The sequence below is a fragment of the Nipponia nippon genome, unplaced genomic scaffold (assembly GCF_047370975.1).
Source record: "Nipponia nippon isolate SJK-2023a ecotype South Korea unplaced genomic scaffold, ASM4737097v1 scaffold_31, whole genome shotgun sequence".
Classification (NCBI taxonomy): Eukaryota; Metazoa; Chordata; class Aves; order Pelecaniformes; family Threskiornithidae; genus Nipponia; species Nipponia nippon.
In genome coordinates this window covers 1,489,437-1,515,580 of record NW_028262349.1, presented here as the reverse complement: position 1 = coordinate 1,515,580, position 26,144 = coordinate 1,489,437, and the positions used below count along the sequence as shown (strand labels likewise).

Genomic DNA, 26,144 nt, shown 5'->3' with positions numbered 1-26,144 from the left:
AAAAAATGTTTGAATGAGTTGCTGCTTCAACATACTGAAACAAGGCAGAAAGTGGAAAACCTTGGCTACGTGCAGCTGTAGCAATGCCCTTTTCTCTCCTCCTTGTCTCTGTTATCAGTCGGGTTTGAGGCAGTTCAGCGTTGCAGCTTGAGCGCAGGACGGCGCTGGTCGGCAGCGGGTCAGTGTCTGGCCGGAGCTGTTGGATCCAGCGCAGCTCGGAGGTGCGGCAGGCAGATGCCAGGTGTTTGTCCCTGTTATTGCATCTTGGAAATCGCATTGCTCAGGACCAGCTGATGTCCTGTGTGCTAAGCTAACTTGTTCTCACCTTTACCTTTGCTTCCCTGGCCTCCCCGGAGGAGAAGTTTTATATTGCCTTGGGTAAGTCACTTAAACCTCTCCATGCCTCCGCTAGCCCATCTGCAAAATGGGTATAAGTGTGTGTTACAAAGGAAGCATGCAAATTGTGGCTTATAACAACAGTTCCTTTTATTTTAATCTTCATCTTCTTTAGCGTTTATCTATGAAATGATTTAACCCCATGTCATCTCGTTTTTCAAATGAGAATTGCTGGTAGGACTTAAGATGAGAAGAAGGAAAAGAGAGTCATCAGGTTTACCTCACAATCTGCAATGCCTGTTTGTTGTATTAGGAAATGCAAACATTTGAAAGATCTAGGAGCGTAAAATTTAACAGCCAGCCACAGACGCTGAAGGCCAGACAAATACGGGGAAGGAGCATCACGTGCCTGACGGGGAGCTGGCAAACCCCTAGACCAGGGGAAGGAGGGAGTTCGCCCCTGACTCTCACGCTGGTTAATTTGGGACTTCACGTATTTGTAGGTGATGTGCCCCAGTCAGGTGAGTTTTTGAGTTGTGCAGGATTTCTTTCTGTGTCCCCCTTATAACTGGCAGGTCTGTGCCGGTGGCAGGGTCGAGTCTGTGCGCCTTTAACCAAGACGCGTGGAAGCTTATGATCAGGCGTGTTTATTTTGTCTTTTATTTTTAAGAAGGCTCAGTTTCTGGAGGCTGTTTCTCCTCCCACCATTGTCCTTCCTGCAGAGCCCTTGGGCATCGACTGGACTCCGTGGGTCCTCCCTCCGACTTCTGGTTTGTGCACAAAACAAACCGATCGCTGACCCAGGCCTGATGGGGGTCCTTGCCCATTTAGAAACCTTCCGCGGCTCGGTCAGGTGCCGCTCGCATTAAGCAGAATGTATGGAATGGTCTGTGTCATGAAAATGATTGGAGCCTTAACGCGCTCAGGAGTTCAAGTCTCATTCAGGTGTCAGAGCTATTTAACACGCACATCTCTCGGTGTATCTCATCTGTTCTGCTTGTATTCATTCTTATTAAATTCAGGGTTTTTTACCTTTTTTTTTTTTTTTTTTTTACTCTGAGTTAAGTGTTTCAGCCTCTATTCATTCTCCTACTTCTTTGTTTCCTTTCCTTCTCTTTCCCCTCCCTCCCCCCTTTTTCTCTCCCAAAAGAACAACAAACGAAAACAATCAGTATTTTGCAAGAGTAAAGGAGTTTTCATGACAGTTTTTGGGTGACTCTCCAGGTGAGGCGGTTTGGCCGCGACTTGCCTCTTCGGAGACTCTGGCAAGTTTGGTATCCCAGATGATCTGGCATTAAGTTAAAGCTCTGCCGGAAAGGCTTTGCTCCTGCCATGTTTGGAAGAAGAGTTGGTCTCCAATTCCTTTAACAATTATGAGGTGACTAATAACTTGAATGCAGTTTCCCTGCTAATTTGCGGTGCCCTGTAGTAAACCCTGCTGCGGCATGAAAGGGATCAGCGTGTGAGCGCTTTGTCTTCTGGTTTTGGTGTCTTGTGCGTCACCTTCTGACTTGGGCTTATTCCTGTATAAACACGAATCAAACTAAATTAAAAGTCGTACCCAAATCTTGCTGGACCCAGCAGCCCAAGCCGCGTGGCTCGAGAGTCGGGAGGCAGTCCGCCGCGCTTGCAGTCACCCATAACAATATGCGCTTTTTGTTGCCCTCGCTCCAGCGGTGTGAATGGGAGCTGGAGGGATGGGAACAAAAAAAACGAAGCCCATAAAAGAGCACTCCCACAAGGCAGGAGATAAGCCCTGACATGAAGTAAACACTGTTCCTCCCCCTCTCCCCCCACTTCCAGTGTCTTCAGCTGAATATAAATGGATATTTAAAAAGTCAGGTATGTGAAGAAGTCTCTAAAACACCTAGCAGCAAGGGCGGCTGTATGATATTTTCTTATTTTTGCACCCCATCAAGTGAAAATAACTCATCGCTGTTTAACTGTGTCAGTAATGTGGGTAGTTCCAGCAGAGAGTGTGGAAATGGATATTCTGCCGGGAAGAGGGTCCGCTAACTCTTTTTATCATAAGTACTAATTCTTTAACAGTAAACGTTGTTACTCCGAGTTCTGACAAAAGTGGGTACCAACAACGGCTAAGAACGTTAGGTGGCACCTCAAAAGGGTGGTTATGTTTTTCAGTCGTATTTGATGGGCGAGCAGATGAAGATGGCGATAGGTGTGTAAGTACGAGTGAGCTGATCTCAAGGCACTCTGTTGGTTTTCTCCCTTCTCTGTTAAACATCCAAAATAAGGAGGAGTTTATGGTGGGGTCTTTGCATTGAAGTGCCAGATTGCTGGAGCTGGAGGACTAAACGCTTATTTTGTAGCTTTTCAATGGAAAAAAAGTGAAGCCTTTGATTGAGTTTTCAGTTAGTCTTGAAATTGATTTTGACTCGTTCACTTTGGGGTACAAACAACCAATTTTGCTACCTATAAGACTATAGGAATTGGCATTCAAGAAAGCTTTTTTTGCCCTTCTTTTTTTTTTTTTTTTTCTTAAATTCAGTAGAACACTTCCAATACAGTGATGCTGGTTAACTTCCTTCTTGTTTCCTAACTCAAGCTAGATGGAGAGGCTCTTGTCAATGTTGGCTGCTGAAACTGCATCTCCTGCACACCAGACAATTACCCCGTGGCCGACACAGTCGTTAGCACCAGGTTTTCTTAAAACAGTTTTGTAAATGCCCAGAACGTGGCTGGACCGAAGGGAGCCCAGCACTGGCGCGGGATGCCGCTGAAACGGGGCATGCCTCATCGCAGCAGCAAAGTCACTTTTGTGACTGTTTCGTAGGGCAAGTATTGCTGAAGATGGTCAGTGGTGGCTTTTCTCTTCGTTTGATTTGTGCTACAAATACCGAAGACTTTCCAGATACTAAATTGAGTCAGAAAATTGAATCGTTAGATTTCACGCTCGTGCTGATTTACCTATTGGTGTGAGTAGGAGCAGCTTCCTTGCCATAGCCTGTTAGCTATGCCCAGTATGCTCATTTGCTGAAGTAGCCATGCGGTCACGAGCTTTGAAATGCTTGCAAGAATTAGAGGAAGTAAACTGAAGGCATTCATATTTAATAGGATCTTAGAAAATCCTGTCTCCAACAGAATTAGGTACTGCAGTTGTGCATGTGTCCCTAGCGTTGCGGTATGTACAAACACACTGAGCCACCTATTGAGATTCCTACACAATATAAATCTAGAATTCTCTGGGTTTCAGTGTAAAATAGTGAAATTACACGCGTGCCGATTGCAGGCACAGTGCTAGCGTTATGCTCTGTAGGATGCTGTGGGGTATGGACTTCGGATTTTGCTTTCTGCTGGCTTGCTTGTTTGTTTTTAAGGCTTACGAGATGCAGTCTCTGAAAGCAAGCGCCTCGTTGTTTCAGCGGTGGAAGAGCCCCTGCCTCATAGCAGAGCTGCTTGCTCTTGTTTGGCGTCTGCGGAGGGCATCCAGCGAAGCTTCGCTCCGTCTGGGTCTGGGTCGTGCTCGTGAAGAGCCGAGGATGCTCTCTGGGCAGGACCCTTCCCTTCTGGGCCGTGCGTGCGTAGGGCGAAGCGTGCCTTTAACGCCTTGATTAACTCTATAAATGTGATGTCTTAAGCTTTTTTTAGTTCAAGGTCGCTTTTGTAGTTGGGGGAAAAGGAAGATGACATCTGTAACAGCTTTTCTGTGCCTGTTCCTGAAAGCAGATGATACTGCAAGAAGGCTGGCTCGTGGTGTGGCCGTTTCTGAGAGGAAAGATCCCAAAGAGGAGATGACACTTTCTGTGAAACTTGAAAAGTAATCCTTGTGTGACTTTCAGAAGCTCAGCTCAAGACTAATCTGGGTTGGCTATGCGTAATAATTCTTATTTTCATTAAAGTTATGCTCCAAGATAGTAGGTAGTGCTTACAGTTAAGGCTAACGTTAAATTAATGTCTTGCAATTCACAAAAGATGGCTGCTATGTAGGAACGGTTACTGCTCCGTGGGCTGCGATGGCAGGAACGAACAGGAGGATCACCAAGAGAAACTTCTCGATTGCTATATCTATAGGTCTTGATGTATTTTGCAAATATGGGAAAGTTCGGGAACAGTCAATCAGTAGCATAGAATATGAGACAGAAAGCGTAGCGTCTTTGGGGGTGGTCTGATATATAGCAGGTATGTAAGGTATTCTGTGGCGGGAAAAGGTCTAAGTGTCTCACATTCTGAAGAAAGTAAACGTTTTGCTTGACGATTATAAATAAATATTGCAAGCTTTGCAGTTGTGCTCGGGCGCTTCTCTGGACTGCGGGAAAGCTGCGATCTGGGAGGCAGAGTGCACCTCCAGACTTGCGACCTGCAATCTTTGTTCCATTAGTTGGTGTTGAAAGTATTTAAGCTTCGGCTTTTGCTCCTTCCTTTAGCAAAGGTATCCGGAGAGGAATGTATTAATTCCTTTTGCTGGACTAAAAACTGGTTTTAAACCTGAAGATGATGGTTTAACAAGCAGGCAGTGATACAAGTGGCTTGGGGAACAAAAGCACGTGAATCCTGTTGGCTAAGACCTGATGGGCAACTTATTTCTGTGAGGTGCCTGAGAATTATGATGATGAAGACTACAGAAGTAATTAAATAAGACTCATTTTAATATTGCGCATGTTATTGATCCCTTAGGACATTTAGATACGCAAACTTGATAAGAAGGTCTCCTTTGCAAAATGTCGTTCGGTGTAATTGTAACACCTCTGGTTGTTTTCTACCCAAAACACCCTCGTGTTTTTGTGGAAGTTAGATGCTGTTTTACATAAAGCCACTGAAGTAACCAAAAGCCTCAATTTTGTCTTGCTCATCTTCGGTATCTGTTTGCTTGCTGCTCGTTCTGTGTCGAGGGACCCCGACGGGTTTGTTACCAGTGGTTAGGCTTGCTCAAGATTAAAAATGCCCCTCGATCCCATGGGTGATAATGACAACTTTTGTTTCCTTTTCCCTTCTCGCTGCAGGACCAGGGGCTAAACATCAGCCCCGCAGCCTTCGTGGTTTTAATACCGACACGGCTGCGTGCAAGCGTGGCTTGTGATGTTCGGCGCGCGGTGCTCCCTTTTGATCTCAGGTGGGGGATGCGGTGTGCATCCAGATCAAGTTTTGTGTGCCGAGGCTTCTGAATTAATTAATGATGGTGGCTGTGCTCGGCTTCCCCTGTAAATAGGTGTGGCCGCTGGGTCCCTGCCAAGCTGCCATTTCATTCCCTTATTTGGATTTCTGAACAGTGTCATTCTCTACACACACCCTCAGTTAGGTTTTTAAATAATATAGTTGGAGAAACTAAAATTGCTGCTACAAAATTATTAGCTTATGGGTTATTAACGTACTCCTACAACTGAGATTAAGAATGCGTCATTAGTGGAGGATGGTATCTTGACCTCCCCCCCAAAAAAATTTTTGGAAAAAAAAAGGTTAGTGCTGTGTTTCCAGTAGCTGATGCTGAAGCCAGGTAGGCACAAACCAAATTATTCAGGAGGAATCAAGTTATCATATTTTAGTGGATGCCAGGTTGCCCAGGTAAAGTCACTGGCACTTGGTGGGCACAAACTGCCCGCAGAGCACAGCGAAGCCTCGTTGAGGCGGTGAGCATGGCGAAGCAGATGAAAGCAGGCCCCCGAATATGGCGTTCCGGAGCAAACGTGATGCATACAAAAAACACATCGTGCTCGATGGTGAAAGTAGAACAGATTTTTCCACCAGAGCTAGAAATAACAATTTGCCACCTGCTTTTTTTTTTTTTTTTTAAATTGAACATTGCCACTCATTTTAGTCTCCGTCTCTCCTAATGAGAGATCCAGAGCTTTCCAGTTGTCTTCTTGGGGTCAACTCCTTGGGGTTGCTGGGCGCTAAGTAAAAGAGGTGATAAATTCACGCACACATCCCTCTTCCCCTGTTTAATATTCTGCCAAACAGTTGTGCAAATGCATTTCGTGATGCTGCCTCTTTGCATAGAAAAGAGACACCCCCTTCCTCTGTCAAAAAGATATTCTACATCTGAAAACAGAAGATAGTAAATCCAGTTCTTGAAAACATGTTTATACAACAATCCACAGAGACCGGCACCATTAGGCGATCAGATTGCACTTTGATTAAAGCCAGTTCATTGCAACTGCTCGGCGTGGCTGGAGGATAGCTGGGCAGGCGCCGTCGTCTTGAAGGAAACGTGGAGCGTGTCTGTCCTGCAGCGTCGGTCGCAGGGCCGGCCTCGTTGATCTGGATGACGAGTACGTCGGCGATGGGAGCCCTTCGTGCTCGCCCCGTGAATCCGGTAGATCTTGGCCCTGGGTGAGGATCAACATAATTGGCCATAAATATAGAGTAACTGAAAAATAGTTCAAACTGCGCTATGTATAAAACAAAGAACCCCCAAACCAAAACCCTTTAATCTATTTTTAGCTCTTCTTGGTATTCTCTCCTTTTGCTTAACAGTAGATATTACAGTTCCTCTTCTTGACACGGGCACTGCTTTGTTCATGTCTGCTGCTTGGCTGCTGTCTCTGCACATGCAGGGTGTTTTTTGTTGTTCCTGCAAGTCGGCCTCTTGCAAAGATTTTGATTTAATGAGTCAGGTCTACCCATACAGTAATTACCAAGATTAACTGGGATAGATGTGGAACAGATGTATAAAACTGTTTGGACCTGGCTCCGATGCAGCCTCTTAATCAGTGGTTTCATCCTTTCACTGACTTGACTCCCCTTTCACAGTTAAACTACTAATTGTGAAATTAATGACAAGAATAATATTTTCTTTCTGTTTCACTCATGGACTTCCCTAATTCCTTATCATACCTCTTTGTTCCTTTGAGCGAGAACATGACATCGCTTAGATGCTTCTGTACAAGGGAGTGCAGCTCTCGAAACCGAAGCAAAACAAAACTGGTCTGCCCAAAGGGTTGCTCTGAGGTTAACGTTATCTAGAAATAATCAGCTTTTGTAGCTCATTTTATAACATACTGCTCTTATTTTTATGAAACCAAAGTGTCTTGGAGCGGTTTCCTGTGGACTTTTTGAGGGATAACTGGGTTTTCAGAGATTTGCTGGGGAACCTGCTCCCCCTCCGCCCCCATTTGAAGACATAAATTGTATTATGAGTGAAAAGCAAGCTGCGTGCTTCTGTCTGCTAGAGCCCGTAGTGGTGCAACCCTAGACAATCATGGGTGTTTCTATTCGTGAGTAGCCAACCAAATCGTGATCTGGGTATTTTGAGCCTGCCTGATCTTCTGAATCAACCTGCAGAGAAATGCACTCCATTTTGTGCTGACTTGGGACTCCGCGCGGGGCTAGCCGGCGTCGCGTTTTCCACCTAGCATCTGTAAACCCTGGTGTGTTTGCTGCGGGCGCTGCAGCGTTGTGAACTGCTGGCCAGGACAGCAGGAACCGGGTGCTCCAAGCTCTGGTTACAGAAAGCCAGATTTGCAAGGTCTTGAGTAGCGAGGCTTCCTGGAAGGAAGGAGAAAAAAGTTGCAGTCAGTGTTGATTTTTCTTTCTGAACTGCATTATTGGAACTGCTTTATCTTTGCATCTTCCAGGTATCCACACTGGACCGAATTCTGGCTAATCTCAGGAGAAGCCCGGGTAGATCGCAGGGCTTGTTTGGGGAGGGAGGAAGGAGCTTGGTAATGTAATTACCACTGAGATATTCCAGACTAAGGAACGAGAGAAGTCAAAATGCACTTGCACTTTGGTCTTAAAACCGTAAGTTTTGATTGCAAGAGATTAGATTATGCCAGCGTTTTTCAAAAGGTTCAGCCTGGATTTTTTGGAGAAGATTTACTCTGAGATTTTCTGTTTTCCTGCACGTTGGTGTACGCGAGTGGCAGAGTTTGAGAGCTGAACTCCAGTTGCGCTAAATTAGCATCAGGATCCGTATGGAGCGCGGTGCCGCTAGCGTAATTAGTAGATCGTACTCTCCCAGATCCAGCAGCAAAGGCAGGGTTTCTCCTTGAAGGCCTGCGTGCACTTTCATGCGATTTGACAGCCCTTGGTATCCACACGGTATCCAGTAAAGAACAAATGCTGGAAAATAAGTGTTCTCCAAGAGAAGGATGTGCTGGGGTGACGTGCTTAAGGGCCAGCTGTTGCCAGTAAGTAGTTTTTTCTAGATCTGACTTTCTGCTGCTGTCTCAAACGATGCCCTCGCCGGCTGGCGCAGCGCGCGATCCCCGTCGCGGAGCGGCTGAGCAAAGGGTTACTGCAGCCCCTGCGTCCCCTGCCCTGCCAGCGCGGGCATTGATCCGAAGGGTGTAATTATAAATGCTATTGATGGCCCGGGAGGGGAGTCGGATGTTTTATCTCTGGCGCAGGAATTCAGGAGCGAGCGGGGGAGACTCTTAATTTGTAACAGGTTTTATTTGCAATCTGATTTGTACACAATAAATGGGTAGCGGTGGTGTTAATGAGCATCTGAAAGGAGCCTTTTTCCTCCCTACAAGGTGGCACTTCACCGCGGAGAGGCTCGAACTGAAGAGCGGGTATGCAGGGCGTTTGGGAGCTGTCACCTGAATCTTTAGGCACGCAGAAGTTAAAAAGCAATGCTTGAATGTTTGGAGAAATACCAGTGTATGCCGGGTACGGAATGGATCGGCACATTCATAAAAAGCCGGAGAAGTGCTTTTCCACTCCATGATGGTTGCTTACACTGTATTGAAACGGGCACCATGACTATTATTTCTATCCCATGGCTCTTCCTGGAATTCTGTTGAGGTGTGTGCAGGGAGAAATCCGCGTTTTTGGAGAGTATAAAAATTCTTTCAACTGATATTTCCGTGCTTAAAACCCCCGATTTGATGCTTTTGTACAGCTTTGAGTCCTCCTCCTGGACCAATACTTTGAAGACTTTACTCCTGTATTCAAAAACGTTCATGGCAGCAAAGCCTGAACACGTGAGACAGAAGCTATAGCCCCTTGGCTGTCGGTATTTAAATTGAAATGTGCCTCCTTTTTTCTGCTGACCGGTTCACTCAGCCTTCCAAAAAGTACAGAAGTTGTCTTATCTCAGTTGTTGGAGGCATGTACAGCAGTAACGCTAAACTGGGGTACCTGTGTCATAGTTTCCATGCCTTAATCTTCTCGGAGAATCTGCAGCCTGTCTTATTCTGAAAATGTAATGTTTTTAAAACCCTGTTTTGCAGGATAAATCTCTCTTGAATTTTACTGGATCATAATTTTTCTAGATAGCATTGATGGGATTCAGTAATGTTGCTAAAAATGCGGTCCCTAGCGTTCTGATCTACAATTTTCATCATCGTTTCATAGAGGGGAGGAAAATTAATGAGTGACAAAGTAGGCTCTGAGCAAATAGAGCTGGTTTCTGCTCTGGCGAGTTAGCAGGAGATGCTGTTCAGTCCGGTCCCTGCTTCATTTCTTGAACATTTCACTTATTATGGTTTTAAAAAGTCGCTATATTGGAACGGGAGCCGCAGTTCTTTTTAAACGAAGCCTCAAACCTTTGAAAGAGCTGCAGAGTGACAGGATACTAAAGACTTAGTTTTCTTGGACGGTGGAGGAGCCGACGTAGGACGTCCCCGGGCGCTGGCGGAGCCCTCGGACGACGGCAGCGCCGCACCGAAGTGCGCCGTACCGGTGGCTCGGGCGTCCAGCCGGGCGCTCCTCTGCTGCTGCGGTGGCTTTTTCTGATGGAAATGGTATCAAAACTTGGAGCTGCTGCTTGAGCAGAGTTTCACTTCTGAGTATTAACTGTTTAATTGCCTGGTTCCTAGGAGGTTCCCTAAAGAGATGCTTTAAAAGCGAATCCTTCACGACATTTTTATAAGCACGTTAACCTTTTTTCCGCAGCGGCGTGCGCTGCAAAAGCAAACTTCCCATCTTGGAGATGCAGGAGAAGGCTAAGCCACGGATGGAGCTGGCTGCGGAGGGACGGAGCGCGGGAGCCGGAGCGGGATCTGGGGCCGTGGCCCTGCTGCCTCCCCGGGCAGCTCGTTGCTGGAGGTCTGTCGGGTTTCAGTGGAAACTTCCATGCGCTGAATGTGGGTCAACGCGAGAGGCGGCCCTGGTCCCGCGCTGCCAGCATCCCGCGGCACTGAAGCAGTTAAACTGCTCTTCTGGTGTCCTCGCAAGATGAAAACTATTTTAGTCCCATGACACGAGCACTATGGGAGTTTAATGCTACCGTTCATTAAAAATGGAGGCTGGCCGGAGCCTCAGAAATACGATTCGGTAGCTTAGGCTTCCCACGTCCAAAGCACGTCGGAAGGAACGATCTTTGCAGAACACGGGGAGCCCTCTGATGCAAGGTTGCTGCCGCGCTCATTTGCGTAACCGTATTCCTCTTTGTGGGGGAAAACTTTCTGCAAAACGCAGGCTCCCGCTGTGCTGGAGGTGCCTCGCGTGCCGTCCGCCCGGCAGAGCTGAGCCGGCTTCCGACGGAGCCGGTGCGGAGCCGATGCCTGGAGGATCCTCCCCTCCCACTGTGACCTTTACCAGTCCCGTTCAGCAGGTCTCTGTACCAGGCTGAATAATTCCTTTTTTTTAAATTTTTTTTTATTTTTTAATCCCCCCCCCAGCAGTGTTACAACTCATGGCTTCCTGCTCGCTCAATAGTATCGTAACTACCAGTTACCACGGCTGTGCCGTAGCACTTGTCCCGAGCCGGTGCGCGGTGTGCGTTGTGTGTGTTGCTTTTCATCATCTTCAGCGATGAAGTGCATGTTTGTGTCCAGGCCAGATGCACGAGCAGCAGCACGGAAGCACCGCTGTATCTGGCGGGTTTTATAGCACTGTTGAAGGCCCTGAAGTAGCTATTGCAGTGGTTTTCAATGGGCTTCTAATTAGAAAAGCATTGGACTAATAGGATGAGCTATAATTAGCAAGACCTGCCCTCTAGATAGCTAATCAGGGACCAGAATACAGTTGCATATCCATTCATTAAGTTTCTATATCTGCACTTTTGTAGCCATTTGTTTAACCTATTGGAACCTTTTGGGGTGCTTAAAATAGTAAACCAGGGAAGATGGACTGGGCACAATCTGCCAGCTTTTGGGACAAGATGACCTCTGGGCTTGCTGGAGTTTGGTCAAGGGGGGAGTTTGATCCTGGGGTGGGTGTCAGAGGGGTGACCCTTTACGGCCCTTTTCCTTGCCCAGGGAGGAGGACTGGAGGTCGGTGAGCTGTTGTCCTGCCTTCTGGACAAAGGAAAATAGCTCTGCAACTTTTTGAGGAGGGAAATGACTCAGTTCTCGGTGGCTTAGCAGAAATAAGAGGCCGAGCTTCCAAGGAGTCGTCTTGGCAGCCCGTGTGCATCAATTACTGCGCTCCACCTACGGCCCAGCGCTGCTGCCGTCTGCCCCCAGAGCCGACGCCGGCGGCGTGTCAGCGCGCCCAGCGCTGCGCGAGACCCGCCGCTAAAGCTGAGGCCGCCGACCGATGATTCGCCTTGTGCCGGGTAAAAGCAGGCTGCGATAAGGGGCGTTTGACTCGCCTTGTGCTGCTGGTGCAGGGAACTGCCGATCCAGTAGCATGGCAAAGCCAGGTGATTTTTCTAACTGACCAGTGTACGCTGGCTGTGGGTTTCCTCCCTCAGTGTTTTCATAGAGAGGGAGAGGGAAGGTTTGGATGTCACACACTGTATGTACAGGCTCATAAAAGGATTTTTGTAAAGCATAAGCGAGTGTGGGCCAGCAGAACTTTTTCTGGAGGAAGAAGCAGATGAGCACATGAGCATGTTCGTTTAGGGTTGTTTTTCTGTGCTGTCCTACAGGACAAAAACTTCTCTAAGAAGTCCTTTCCCCCTCCTTTCTCTGCTTTACATGCAACTTCATGGAAGCTCCTGCAGGGAACGGTGGTGTGGTCCCGAGCGTGACCAGGAGCAGAGGGACAACTGCCTTCATCCCTGTTACGGGGTGCGGGCGGTGGTGGTACCCCGCAAAGCCTCCGGCTCTGTTTAGCCCCTGCATCCAGCTTGGCATTAAAATTTGCTCTGATGTCCTTTAAGTGAAAACACCAAATTGTCACTGAATTGCTGAACTGAGCCCGTGGGTGAGCACGCGTGTGACGCTGGTGTCACTTGCAAAGACGACTCTCTTCGTTTGCATCTCTCAATGTTCCTGCTACTTAAGTGATGCCACCTTCATGTAGGTAACACCGGACAAATGCTGCCTTGTTTGCTGCATCTTGCTCGCTATTAAAATGCTCATCTGGGGGCCTGCTGGCTTGTTGGACAAATGAAAAGCTGGAAGCCTTTATGAAAGAAGACTTCTTATTTTTTTATTTGGCCAGCGTTTGTCTTTAAAGCAGCGTGCCATTTTAGCTAGTGTCGCATTCAATTTGGGAAGGAGTGAACGAGGTTTTTTTCTGAAGATGTGTCTTCAAGTGGCGTTCTCCTGCGTGTACCCATGGACCAGTACTGCTTTTGTCCAGGAGGTGAAATGGGGAGGTGGCACAGCGACTGCTTTGACTTGCCCGGAGCAAGCTTCTGTGGTGCCGGCCGCTAGATAAATGCAGGTCTCCTCTTTGAGGAAAACTGTCAATTAGAAATGGAAATATTGGTTCCAGTGGGTGTTTGGGTCAAACCAGAGATCAAGAAGCAGTTGGTTTCCTCCTAGAGTGTTAGCGTAAGAAGCAAGGACTAAAGAAATAGAGAGTAAGAAAAGCAGTAACTTTTAAAATATTTTTGCACGTGCTTTTGTTTTTAATCCAAAGCATTTGAACAGGAGCCTGACTTGCAGCTCCTTTCCTTAAAATCATGGGATGCAGTCTTCTCGTCTTTCACACGGGTACCAATGTTTAAGGACGACTGTCTCATCAGTGAGCGTGTTTCGGGTGAAGGCGGCGGGCATGTCACCGGGCACGCTAACCGGCTTGTCTCTTCCCTCAGGATCCTCGCTGCAGTCACTTTCAGCCCCTCGGCCCGGTCAGGATCCCTCCTGGAACCCATGAACTTCACTGACAGGTAGGAGTTGTGAATCAGATGGAGAACGAGTCTCTGATATCGCACAGACACCCCCTCTCCCCCCGTTCAGTGCTGAAAACGGGGAGGTGAGCTGGGAGGGTGGAATTGTCTTCTGGTCTTTGGCACCTCAGCTCCTGCCTTGTCCAGGAGGGCAGGGAAGAGCTGTAGAGGAGCTCCGAGATTAAACTCGGATCAGGGTTCGGTTCCTGTGCCTTAACCAAAAGTGGCGTTTCACTTAGCGCTTAATCCACACGCCGACGGAGGTAAATCTCCCTAGTTTACTAAGGGACAAAGAAGTTTCACTTCCTTTTAACTGGGCATTCGCAACAGCTGCACAATATTGTCGCTCTTGAACAAGAGGCGAAGCAAAAGCAAGCACGCAGAAATTCCTCCCTTGAGGCTTTCTGTATATTTTGATCGTTTGTGCAACCCCCAGAAGAAAAATTGTGAATGGAAATTAAATTTCTGCAGATATCTTGTAGCTCTGGCAATGCTCTAGTGGCGTAGCTGAAGTACAGCTCTCTGGATCAGCTGTCCTGCGTTTGATGGTGCTCGCTGTCCCACTGTATTGTCAAATGAAGCATTCTATAAATAGCAATTTAAGGATTTAGCCAATGTTGTGGGTTTTTTTTTCTCAAAACACGTATTGCCAAGGCTCCGGTGATCAATGTTAAGCATTTCTGCTCTTTGCTTTTCTTCCAGTCTCGTTTTTCCTGGTGTTGGTGTCGATGTCTCTGCTCATAGATGTACTCATTTGATTTACTATGTTTTACCAGAGTCAGCTTCAGAAGTAACAGTGTGCAAGCCGTGAGCACCGCTGATTTTTTTTTTTTTTTTGCTATTTATGACCTAAGTTCCCAAATCTTGCAAAGTAGTGCCATCTTTCCTGAGACCAAAAGGCTAAATGAAATTGTAAAACCACCTTTCTTAATGGCATCAGTCAGAAGTGAAGGAGTAGGAGTAACGGTGAGAGTAGCAGAGAGTACCACACTAGGCATCTGTACCATAGTCCTGGAAATTTCTTAATCTGCTCTCTTGTTCAGTGAGTTATCACCATAAAACACCTGAAAAACATAGCGCTGTGCCGTTGTAGAGCAGTGTGCGTAAATACTATCTTATTTTGCCAATTCAACTTGTTATCCAAATGCTGCATTTTGAGCCATAATCGAAACTGGTATTTAACGGCTATCCTGCGCTGAGGAATCTCCGTGATTTTTTCGGTGATACAAAGCCCAGACGTAGTCATTAGCAGACTTCCTGCCCAGTAGTTTCTAGACAAAAATAGATCCGTAAAACTTGGGGGAGAATTCAGGTCAAACAAATCGCTCGTGTAGCGGCTGTAAGTAGTACCCTTTAAAAACACCTCTTTAACCCAAAGCAGTGGACCTCAGAATTAATACAATTTTCAAATTCTCTTCAGAAGAACTAGAATATCGATTGGTAAATCAGAAAATGCCTTAGCTGTTTAGATCTTTCTTTTGGTGCCTTGTCCTTTGTAGCCACTTACACCAATTCCCTCTATGATCGTACCGAGGCTGTATCAAATAATTGATATTGGGTTGAACGCGAATCCGCAGTGTGGCCCTTCTTGGAGAGCGGCGATGCTGAAGCCAGTCTGGATGGTCTGTGGGCACAGAGAGCCTCCCTTCTGCTAAGTTTTTAAAATGCAGAAAACCCAAGGAATTGCCTGTGTTCTAATATGCACAGCATGTGGTGCTGGAAAAGCTGATTGATGTTGTGACTGAGTATTTAAAGATGCTAATTTTGCCGCTCTTGCATTAAAATAAATGAACCAACCTAGATCCCTCCTCTAATAAGAAGCATACATTAAATGGGGAGGGGGGTGAAAGAAGGGGAGAGGATCTGATTGCAATCTACGGTGCCGTTACTTAATATTTAAATCTGTTCCCATCAAATAAAAGTTTAAATCAAGTTGTAGTCCTTTAAGTGGAAGGCTTTATTTTTGAGTCAAAATAAACACTGGATAAACAGTTTTTAATGATTAGTTAATATCCGTGAGGATCGATGTGCCTGGAGAATCCATACCGTGAAGAAAGGCAGAGTCTTTCTCACCGAGGTGGAGCCAGGCCGTGCTTTTCCGATAATAGCTGGTGTCTTTCAACAAAACGACTTTGATTTCATCCTCCTTTGGTCTGGCTGCCTCGCGTGAGGGTGGCTGAATTCCCCCGGCAGGCTCAGGGGTGACAATGAACCAACTCCACGCTGAACCGTGCCGTTCGTTCCTGAAAACTACTGCTATGAATCGCGATCACAGAGCATGCGAAAAACTGGCACCGCGTTGCGGAGCGAACCAGGGAATCTGTGTCATTGTGGCAGGACTGAGAAGTGAGGCTTTTTTTTTTTTTTTTTTTTTTATTTTTTCCAGGCTGAATAAAGAATAACAACACTAGTAAAAGGTATTTCGGAGAAAAACCTGTTGGTTTTATGCATTGCTTTAATTGCTTTATTAGAATTGGTTTTTTCGAAGATCACCTTGATAGCGAACACTTTCCTGAAGTTCTCAAGAAATTTTAGCAGATTACTAGATGGATTTCTACAGGCAACAGCTATTTTCCACTTACACAGCTCCATGTTTAATACAATCGCTGTGGCACATTAAGCTTTCTGTTAAGAATCATGAATGCTTCTCTCTGTTATCCAGAGCACTTAGATAGCGGTTAGACTCCACGCTTCTTTAATAAACAGAGCCAAACTCGGCCATAATAGAGGGTTTTCTGGGTTTTTTTTGTGTTTTTTCTTTTTTTTTTTTGAAGGTGAGTTGACACGCGTAGCACGGAAGGCAGCAGGGTGACTCCTAGCGCAGTGGGACTTCAGCTACCAAAGTCTTGTTTCTGGCCAAATACAGAACTTCATGTTTGTGGTACTCAGAGCTCAACTTCAGGGCCTTTCTACAAATGTTTATCTGTTCATTTTAGTAAATATTTAGTCAAACCCAGGCTGAATTGCTTCCTACTGCACTATAATGACTGCGAGCAGTTGCGGCGTGGGCACGGCGTGTGTCTTAGTGCCTGGTCACTTGGATGGAAATAAAAGCGGGTCCTGCGAGGCTGGAGGCGCAGGAGCTGCCGCAGGTGCTCCCCTCCGAAGCCGGCTGCCCGGAGCGGCCCTGGGGATGTCGTGGCCGTTTTCAGGACAGCGTTGGGATTCTGGTAACCCCACATTTTGGCTGTTTTCCTTCAGCGATTCGTTGGGCTGCTATCCCTGAAATGATGCTTTCCTGCTGGTGGACCACTCCGCCGCTGTCCCCTGGCCAGCGGAGAACTTCCCTCTGCTGCCTCCGGATGCCCGACACCCGTGGCACAGAGGAAACTTCTGTGGGCTCCGTCTCCTTTGAATTGCAAGTACTTAACAGCCCTAAGCAAGCTCAGTTATTTTCCCCTGAATGCTTAAAGAAGGGGGAAATAATAATAATAGTTATAAAAGGGGAGGCGGGACTGCGAGGTGCTGCGGTGGCCGGCTGGCGTGAGCACATGCAGCTGAGCAGCGTGGGAGCCTGGCGAGGGAAGGGTTAAGGGCTGCCATTTTGTTATGTAACACCCTTAATGGACATATCAGTGAATGGCACCAAAATGGCAGGGCTTAACCCTTGGTGGGCTGCAGTGCTCAGGCAGCCAGGGGCCGGGAGCCTCTCCCCGCTGGGCCACGGAGCAGGGACCCTCCTCTCGTCCCCTCTGCTGAAGGGGGGCTTCCGCGCTTGCAGTTCTTCTTCTTTTTAGGTCTCATGGTATGGAAATAATGGCTGAGAGAGCAAAATGATCAACCCACCTCTGGCTGCTCTCACGCTTTTTGTTGCCTTCGTCAGGGAAAGGATGGATTTCTGGTTGCCCAGGTGGATTCAGGTGCAGGATGATTTCCCCCCCCCCCCCCCCCAACCTGCGAAACAACCAGTGTTCTTGCCCTACTGCTGTTGCATGAATTTAGTCTTTAAAAAAAGAAAATCTAGTTCTTCGGCTTTCTAAAGTTTATATTTTTAAATATCTACGTGATAAGGTCATGAACTTCTCTGTGTGTGCGTGCATATGCGGGTTCATGTGTATGCACATTTAGGCACATGCAGACCTGAATACACATGCACGCAGCAGTGCGCGCGCACACACACGCATATATATATATAAATTGTAATGCCTTTTTCCAGGACATCTCACTTCTGGCTTCGTGATCAATGAGCACGTAGGAAAAACCACCACTGACAGCATAACAGGGAAATCAGCTCAGCTGAAACAGTGACTTCGCATTGAAACTTTTTCCGTCCTGCTGTGAGAAATGAATTTCTGGGCATCATGGGGAGAGCGTGCGCGCGGGTGATCCCAGGTGCCTGCACGGGCTGCGCTTGCAGGAGCCCTGGCTGGCGTGCACGCCGGGGCTGTGCTGGGGCCTGCGACCGTTCGGAGTCAGTTTTTCATCAACTGCTTTTCACTGCAGGGCACTGAATGTGTCTCAGCCTCCCTGCTTCCTCCTCTGAAACCTTGTCTCTCTTTTTTTTTTTAAATCTTCTTTTTTTTCCCCTCTTTTGCTGTAAAAGTTTCCAGATCACGCTGGGGAAGAGGGTTGTTGATCTTTGTTTTTGGTGACCAAAAAGAGCGTGTATCGCGTAGCTGGGTGGATTACTGCGCGGCTGCGGTGGGATTCCAGCCCTCTGTGCTAAACCAGCATCTGCTGCTGGTGCTCGCCGGCACTGCTGATGACTCTAGCAAAGCGTCGGGACGTAATTTTAACGTCAAACTACCAGGTTGTGCTAGACAGTGAAAAGTAAGCAGAGCTACCTCTCTGTGAACGAATTACTTGGAGTTTGTACGAGGAAGTTATAAATCATGAACGGGAGAGGAGGCGATACGGATGGCTCTGAATGCGATGTGGGGAAAAGTGGAAGTGTACATTACAAACAGCAAGCAAAGCGTGCTGCTCTTTTTTTTTCTTCTTTTTTTTTAATTGTGGTTTTGTCTTCATGTACCATGTTGGTGTTCTCTGTGTGCTTGTGCATCAAACCTGTTTCGACTGCCGTCCCAGTTGCCTGTTCATGCCCCGGTCAGGCAGCAGCCAGGTGAGCCGGGCACGGCTTCTCCAGCTGCTTTATTCCAGGCTGGACCGCACATCTGGAAAAAACAGCATAAAGTAATTCATTTCCCGAGTCTTCAACTGGAACTTTGTGAGTTTTTTTTCCTCTTCTGTAGCTTTTCCCTGCAGCGGCAAAAGCAAGCAAGCAGGTGATTGCTGCAGCACGCCCAGCCCTTTGCAAGGGGATGGGCTGTATGTCACGGTGTCCTACACCTCCCTGCTGGAAAAGACACTGAGTTAAACCAGGTTTGTCGTCTTGGTCTTGCTGCTCTGCTCTTTGGAGGGAGGAAGGGTTTGGAAGATGGCAAGAGAGCTCTTTTGACCCTTTTCCCGACGGAAAGCATCCCGGTGGCGTCACGAGCGTACACGATGTTTACCCGGCTGGCATAAACAGGTTGTGAACTCGGGAGGTTTGGGGTTTTTCCTGTTGTCAGTGGGCTCGGAGGGCAGTGGGGCTGCATGGGGGAATTTTTGCCAAGACTTCAAGGTGACCAATGTAGTGGCTCGCAGTCCGAGGAGTTTACTGCGTTTTATATGGTATACTAAACTGCCTTTTGAATTGATCGTAGTCGTTAATCTGCTACAGTGATAGCACTTACAACTGAGTATTCGCTGCTTAGGTCCCGGGCGCTCCGCCCCGAGCTATGCCATTCCTTGTAATAAAAGGCAGAACCTTCCATAAACCTCAAAATTTACTGTGTAATCCTTACTTCCTCTTCCTTCTTTCAAATCAAAGGTATAGCTGGGTTGAAGCGAAGCTGTTTGCTGTTCGCGTTGATGGGTTCCTGTTGCTGTTAATGGTAGAGAAGCAGAAGTGGGGATTTCAGGAATAGCTTCAGAAGTGATACATTATCCTTGAAACAGCCTGGACGGTTTGAAACATCCAGCTGATTTATTCTCATCTAGTGGAATCAATTGGTGAAGGTGCGATCTCAATAAATCCAGCAGACTTAAGGGCTGGTCAGAGAGTGTACTGGTAAGGCGCTGTTTCATGCTGGTGGTGAAGTCTCGTGTGATGACTGGCGTGCCGTCCTCAGGTGCTGGGGATTAAGCAAATTGCCAGGTTTGCCATCGGGAGGGAGTTTTCTTCCCAGGTGGGTTTGGGTTTCTCTTACCTCCTCCTGTCGTGCAAGGAGCTGCTCGCGTTCCTCTCCGTGAAGGAGGACACCGTCGCTGCTGGTGCGGGTCTCTGCCGCTGCGCTCTTCCTCCTCCTCTCTTCCAGGACACTCGTCTGGTTTTAACCTTTTCCTGGAGACCTTGAGTTGAGGCTGTTTTGGGAAGAGTTTTGTAGTCTGCGGTGTGAGAGAGATCCTGCCGGGGCTCACCGAAACCGTACGCCTGCTTCTCGATGCCCTCTGACTTGCAGGAGATGGGGCCCATCAACCCAGGTGGCTCCCATAAAAGTCTTTGACATTACCAGTTTTCATCTCTTTTCCTGAAAAGAGGCAGAATAGCCTTTTTAAAGAAATCCTTCCGGTTATTTTATCTTTTTTCTCCTCCCCTTCTCTCAGTGCCACATTTGTTTTCCTTTAGGTCTCTCTGCATGGATATCCACGTTAGCAAAGTCTTTTCCGACCCTATTGCCTGAAAGGGTTAAAATTATTTTAGGGAGCTTGGTTTTAGGGCTCATCCACAATAAATATGGTTTAATCACTATTGTGGTAGGGGAAGCGTGCAACCAGATCTCTCTGTTGCAGTGTATATAAACCTTGAGCCCGCACTTGCAATCTTCAGATTTAGCTGTAAAAATCTTAGTGCAATCTCGTCCCAAGGTCTTCCCAGTAGCGTAGCTCGTCGCAAGGCGCTGTTTGGGTTGTGCTGCAGATACTCCTCTTCTCTCCAGCAATCGCTGTCCCCAGTCGCTGCTTTCCAGCCGTCGTCGTCATGACAAAATGCTGTGAATTTTTAACAAAAACTTGGACTGAATTTTGATTTGCAGAAAAGTTGTAGCAGCAGCACTGTTCCTCGAAGGAAAACGGAGCTGTCGCTTTCCGACTGTGTGAGTAGCAAAAGCACAGGGACGCTGAGGCCATTTCCAAGTAAAGTTTGTCGGTGTCTGATAAGGGGGCGATGGTTACGAGGAGAAACGGCTGCTGCAAGTTCGCGAAGGAATGGCAGGGTGCAGGATGGGACGTCCTCAAGAATATGTAATAGGAGAGGGGTTTGTTGCAAAGGGACATTGTGCATTTTCATCTAGGTGTTAATCTGGTGGGTCTGACCTTTGTCAGGAGTTGGGGCACGAAGGATTTGCCGCTGGAAATGCTCCGAGCGGGGTGCTCAGTGCTTGCTTCTCTCCATCGCTCCGAGATGAGCTGTCTTGGTTGGCTGGAAAACAGCGCTCAGTGAAGTATTCAGTAGGCATTGCCTGTCTTTACGTTAGGATTTTGACTGCATTAATTTTTTAAATAAAACTTAGTGCCAATAAGAGATTTAGATCATTTCCATTGCTTGTGACGTTAAGGCAGGTAAGCCAGTTTGCATAGTTCTTCTGCCTGGCAGCTTTGCCTGTGATGTGCTATGAAATATCCTGGTACAGCTCCAGGTACTGCCTTTCCCCATCCCAGGTAAAACTGGGGAAAACGAAGGAGTAAAAATACAGTGTAAATGTTCTTAAAGTTTGGAGCCTGAGTGCTCGAAGTGCCGGTGTAGCTCTTGGATCGGCACAGGCTGCTGGAGTTGCTCCTTCTCATCCGTCTGAGGTTGGAGAATATGAAGATGCTGAAAATAAACCCAGATCAGGCTCTTTTTTTTTTTTTTTTTTTTTTTTTTTAAGGAGGTTTCCTACTGACTAAGCAGTCTTGCTTCAAGAAAGTCACTGTGATTAATAGCACATCTCAGTATATATAAGCTGGGCGATAGCTGGCCGGTCCTTTGTTTTAGCCCTGGGTTCAGATGCGTTTGCACCGAGTTAATAGAAATAAGATTTGCGATTCCCGGCCAGGCTGTCCGATCGCTCTTTCGGGGGAGAAGCAGTTGTCATGCTGCCGTACTGTCAGCAGAGATACTTACACCGAGTTACTGCTGCAGTTAAAAGCTGCTTTCAGAGGGCTGTCTGAGCGGAGCGGGGTTTGGAAAATGCGGCTGCCTGTCAGCTGGGGTACGCCGAGCCGCGCCGAGCATCTCCGTGCTGCTGGCTGCCTGCCGGGGCTGCGTGCTGGTTACTCGCTTTCATAAATACCAAAATTAACTTAGCCTTTCTGTAAAACACACCTTTCTTCCATTATTGTGAGTTCAAGCACGGTCACGCTGTAAACACAGATCAGCCGAGGGGAGGCACTTTGTGTATTGACTATGATTTTAATGTCGTGTCCCCCCCTTAAAAAAATATATATATTTCATCCAACACCACATAGAGAAACTTGTGGTCACTTGCACGGGGCTTATACTATCAAAATGGCAATTTCACATAATGCTTACGTGACATTGTTGAATAACGGGGTGGTGGGGGTGAGCAGCGGTTAATTATGTTGTATAATTATGTTAATCTCTTGTTGCTAAAAACATTTCAAAGACTTTGTCCAACTATTGTGTGTTGGCCTTACTCTTGAAATCCATTTTAAAAGGAGGAGAAAAAAAAATCCGGGATGGGAGGAATGCTTAAAATAAATAAATAAATGGATTAATTAATTTAAAAAACGGGGGGGGGGGGGGGGGAGATTTCTCTCCCTCTCCCCTCACCCCACCCTGTGCCACCCCCTTGGTGCCCAGTGTCCCCGAGCACCCGGAGGGATGCCGGAGGAGGAGGAGGGATGCTCCGGGGTGCCGGCCGGCGGCGGGGTTAGCCCCGCTGCGGGTTGCCTGCCGCCGGCTCAGACTGGTTTCTGGAAAGTGCTTTGTCTCGCAGGCTGCATCCTGGGAAGGGTCATGTGGAGCCCAGTGATGTCATGGGATCAAAGCCTGACTCAGCTCCGCGTCCGATGGATGGGTGTCCGCAGGTACCGAAGTGCGGGCTGAGATGTCAGAGCCCGCCAGGAGCGAAACTTCCCGCGCCTCCGGCAGGCGAGGAGTTAAGCCTGGTTCCCCCGAGTCCAGCGCTTCCTCTGCCGCCTGGAAAAGCCTGGCTCCTTCACCAGGAGGGGAGAAAGTCTCAACTTGAGTATTACAATGGCAGCGCCTTAGCGCCTGGCGGCAGGCTGTCAAGAAATATGGAAGCCTCTCTTCACGCAGGGTGTGGTGGTCCTTTTCCCCATAGTGTCTGATTCCCGAAACTTGCAATCAGGCTTAGGTCCTCAGAAAGACATGGCAGCAGTCCCAGGGAGATCCTAATCGAGAATTTTGTAATTGCAGTTATTTGCATGTGAGGCAAATACATACGTTCTTCCTGCCTCTTGGTAAAGAGCCAAACTTTTTTCGTCGTGGGGGTTTGTATGTTCTCCTGTGCTCTCATGCAGGCTTGCTTTTTCTCTTTGGTGATTCTAGTTCGTGCTTAGTGGGGTTTGTGTGTGTGTTCTTGTTTTGCCTTTTTTTTGTTTGTTTGTTTTTGCCTAACATAAAAAGTGTAAGTACAGTGATGCCGGGTGCTTAATAGCTTCAGACTGAGATGTATTTTGAAGATAGGGTAAGTGAGCATACTGGCAAAACTTTTATTGCTCTTTCTGAACTTCTTTCGCAGTAACCGCTGTACTTTGCCCTGTTTTGAAATTAAGGTGTTTTGTCCAACTTACTTTTTTTCCAGCGTACTTAACTCATTTGTATCTCCTCTCTCCCCAGAGCCTCACAATGACAGAGGAAGCATGCAGGACACGAAGTCAGAAACGAGCGTTAGAACGTGAGATAACGCATAACGATGTGGACAGTAAAAAAATAAAAATGGAGAAAGGACTATTAGGAACAGATATAAATGCTGAAGGCGACATGAAAATAAAAACAGATCCTGGAGCTGGAAAAGTGCAAGGATTATTAAAAAGCGGAGAGGTGAAAGCAACCATTAAAGTGGAGGTTCAGACGGGAGATGAGCCTGTGGACATGAGTACCTCAAAAAGGTGAGTTCCGACCTGCGCACTGCAGCTGCGCTGTAAGTTTTGGGATACCGGCACAGTGAAACGCGGTCAGATGGCACTAGGAAGGAGTTCTCTGCATCTTAAAGGTGGAGAGGATTAAAGTTTCGGGTGTGCGGTGCAGCTCTGGCTCTTCACGTGAGATTCAACAGCCACTTCTGTATAACTTCCATACTGATTTTTTTCTTCCACGAGCTTTGACAGCAGTGGCAGCTGTGATGAGCAGCTGAGTAAAGAAATACGGTCTTGAATAGGAGAGCGTACACGTTATAAAGAGGATGCGCTGTGAGCTACTGATTGAGATTTATGTGAGGAAGAGTGGTTTGGGGTTTTTTTAATTGAGCTGTGATATAGGAAAAATAATAGATTATAATTGTCTAAGCAGAGGAGTTTTAATTGCAACTCGATTCTTCCTGACAGCGCGGTATGTATGGATAAGTCTGGCTTTTCTTTTTGAAGTTACTTGTGGATTTTGACACCAGAAGTATTATGAAAAGACAGCACCTGCCTGCAGCAGTTCCCTGTAGGACAAGTTCTTAATAGTTTCTTGAAAGTCCAGCCTCCTCACGACATCTGAATTTTGACATCTGAAAGCATGAATTCAAAGTTCCTCATCGCTTTGGAGCATTTTAGTATTACAAAAACGTAAAGCTTTTCCTTTGACTTGTATACGAGATCCGCACATGAATCGAGTGGTTCTGACGTACAGATTTACGGGCATCGCTTTAAAGCCAGATTCCAAATCTTCCACCGCGCTTAGAAATTAAACCCAGGTTCTGGCTGCACTAGGATAAAAATTCTGTCAAAAATCGTGCGGCCCTGATGTTGGTCCTTCAGAGCCTTGCTTTTTTCTTTATAGCGCAGTAAGATGCAATAGCTTGAGCAGGAAGCCTAGAAGCCTCGTTTATTCCTGGTTCTGACGCAGCTGATGTTGGAGGGGTGATACGCAAGAACTGAGACCTGCCTGTCCGTGCAAAATGGCTTAAACAGGTCTCGGTGCGAGAAATCTGTGTTCGCTCGGCTGGCAGGTATTGCAGCCGTGCGGATTTGAGGCGTGAAACTGAAAACACGAGATCCTTATCAATTGCGCAGGAATTATTGGGAGGAAGGGCACTTATGGGTGCTACTGAGAACATGGGTGTCTCTGATGTTTCGTGGCAGTTCGTCTGTAAACTTTTCCCAACTTTTGATGTTTTCCTAAGAGAAATAACTTGGGCTGCGAGAGCCTGATCATTTTATCCAAATACTGCTTCAGTATATGTAAAACAAGACCTCTTCCATCAGCGTGATTGAGGGAAGGTGATAGTTTTCAGCTTTCTCCATAGAACTTCTGCCAAAGGGACAATTACACAAGTTGCTCAAATTGATATTTAGGAGGCGCTTATGTCTTGCACAGGAGCAGTTAATTGGGGTAATGGATGACTTCCATGTCAAGCAGTTGTATTGTGCTGGCTAGGAGTAAATCTCTGAAGGTGTCTTTTGGCGTAATCACTACTTACTAATTAACACAGGTATGCATGCTCTTTTTTTGAAGAATATCTAAAAAGATTGCTCGTACCAAAAACTGAATAAATTAGAATCAGGTATTCTAACTCTTTTGTTGCAGTGCTTGCCCCTGCATGCATATGCTGTTGGTGAATTTATAATATTTTTGAAATGCGTGCCAGTGTTTCTGCTCCGTTGGTGTCGGGTCTCCGTTGCAAGACGCGCAAACAGGATGATGAAGAAGGGGCTGTACGCTTAACTTCCCAGAGAGCACCTGGAACAATATCACCTATTTAGATGAGAGGAGAGGACATCCTCTCCCCGTACAGCATTCTTATTTCAGGCGGTAATAGGATATTGTTGTATTCAGTTTCTGCAAGGAGGGAGAAGAGGCTTCCCCATACAAAAAATATGCTTGCATAAGGAGGCAGTCCGATCCCAATTCTGCTGAAGTTAATAAATATAATTAAGAATTTGACGAGGCTTTGGATAAGCTCTTTGGATGCCGTTTGTAAGCTGGAACACCTTTCATAACGCATATTTTTATAAAATTCTTAGTAGAGAGGAATTCAACCCTGGGTCGTCTCAAATGACAAAAATGAGCCTGAATGATTCTGCAAACTCCTGGAAGGAAGGCAGCAGCTTCCCAGGCTCTGGGGCTCCGCTCCCGCGTCGTGGTGGTGCCCTCGGTCTGTGCGTGGCTCCGCTCCCGGAGCGTAAACGTGGCGCTGAGCAGCTGACTGGCCTCAGGATGCAAACATCTCCGAGCGAATGCGATCTGAGCCTGAAGATGCCTGCGATAGAGAGGAAGCTTGTCTCTGGATGAGCCTGATCCCTTGCATATATAAGGATACAATTGGCATAAGAATACAAAAGGTGGATCTTAATTTCATAGGGATTTTTTTTTTTAAAGTGTGGGACTCACCTTTCCAGACCTTTGATCTTCCGAGGAGTTTCACTTGCAGCTTTTGTAAGACCTGTGTCTTTAAAGCAGTTGAGCTGATTTTCTGAGGAGATGAAAAAAGAGCTGTTGCTTAAAACAACTGAACTGCTACAAACTTCTTGGGTAAAATTCGTGCTTAGTGATGTATGGTGTTTTGCCTTTTAAACTTCCTTAATGCTTTTAGAACTAAAACCATAATATTTTCCTTGGAAAAGGTAGCCCAGCAATAATCACAGCTTAGCTGACGTGAAGCTGATTGAATGGATTATCTTTCTGAAATCGGTTGATTTTCAAGATCTGAAATACAAACCTGGCAATATCTCTGTGTTAAACTTAAAAATGTATTTCTTTTATTTTTTTTTTTTCTAAACCTTGAAGTTAAATTTAAAAATAGGA

The 26,144-nt window shown here is 46.8% G+C and overlaps 1 protein-coding gene across 14 annotated transcripts in view; it reads left to right on the top strand.

The window, feature by feature from the left end:
* GATAD2A (GATA zinc finger domain containing 2A) overlaps positions 1 to 26,144 on the top strand; it is a 72,484-nt gene that overhangs the window by 27,372 nt on the left and 18,968 nt on the right. For 5 of the 14 annotated variants that reach the window (XM_087769320.1, XM_087769319.1, XM_087769322.1 and 2 more), the window contains exons 2-4: positions 13,172 to 13,246; positions 22,168 to 22,258; positions 23,034 to 23,305. The exons of 1 other annotated variant lie outside the window; for it this stretch is intronic. In XM_087769320.1, the coding sequence (XP_087625446.1) occupies positions 13,230 to 13,246; positions 22,168 to 22,258; positions 23,034 to 23,305 (380 nt within the window). In that variant the 5' untranslated portion in view covers positions 13,172 to 13,229. 8 more of the 14 variants (XM_087769325.1, XM_087769326.1, XM_087769324.1 and 5 more) reach the window with 3 other exon arrangements.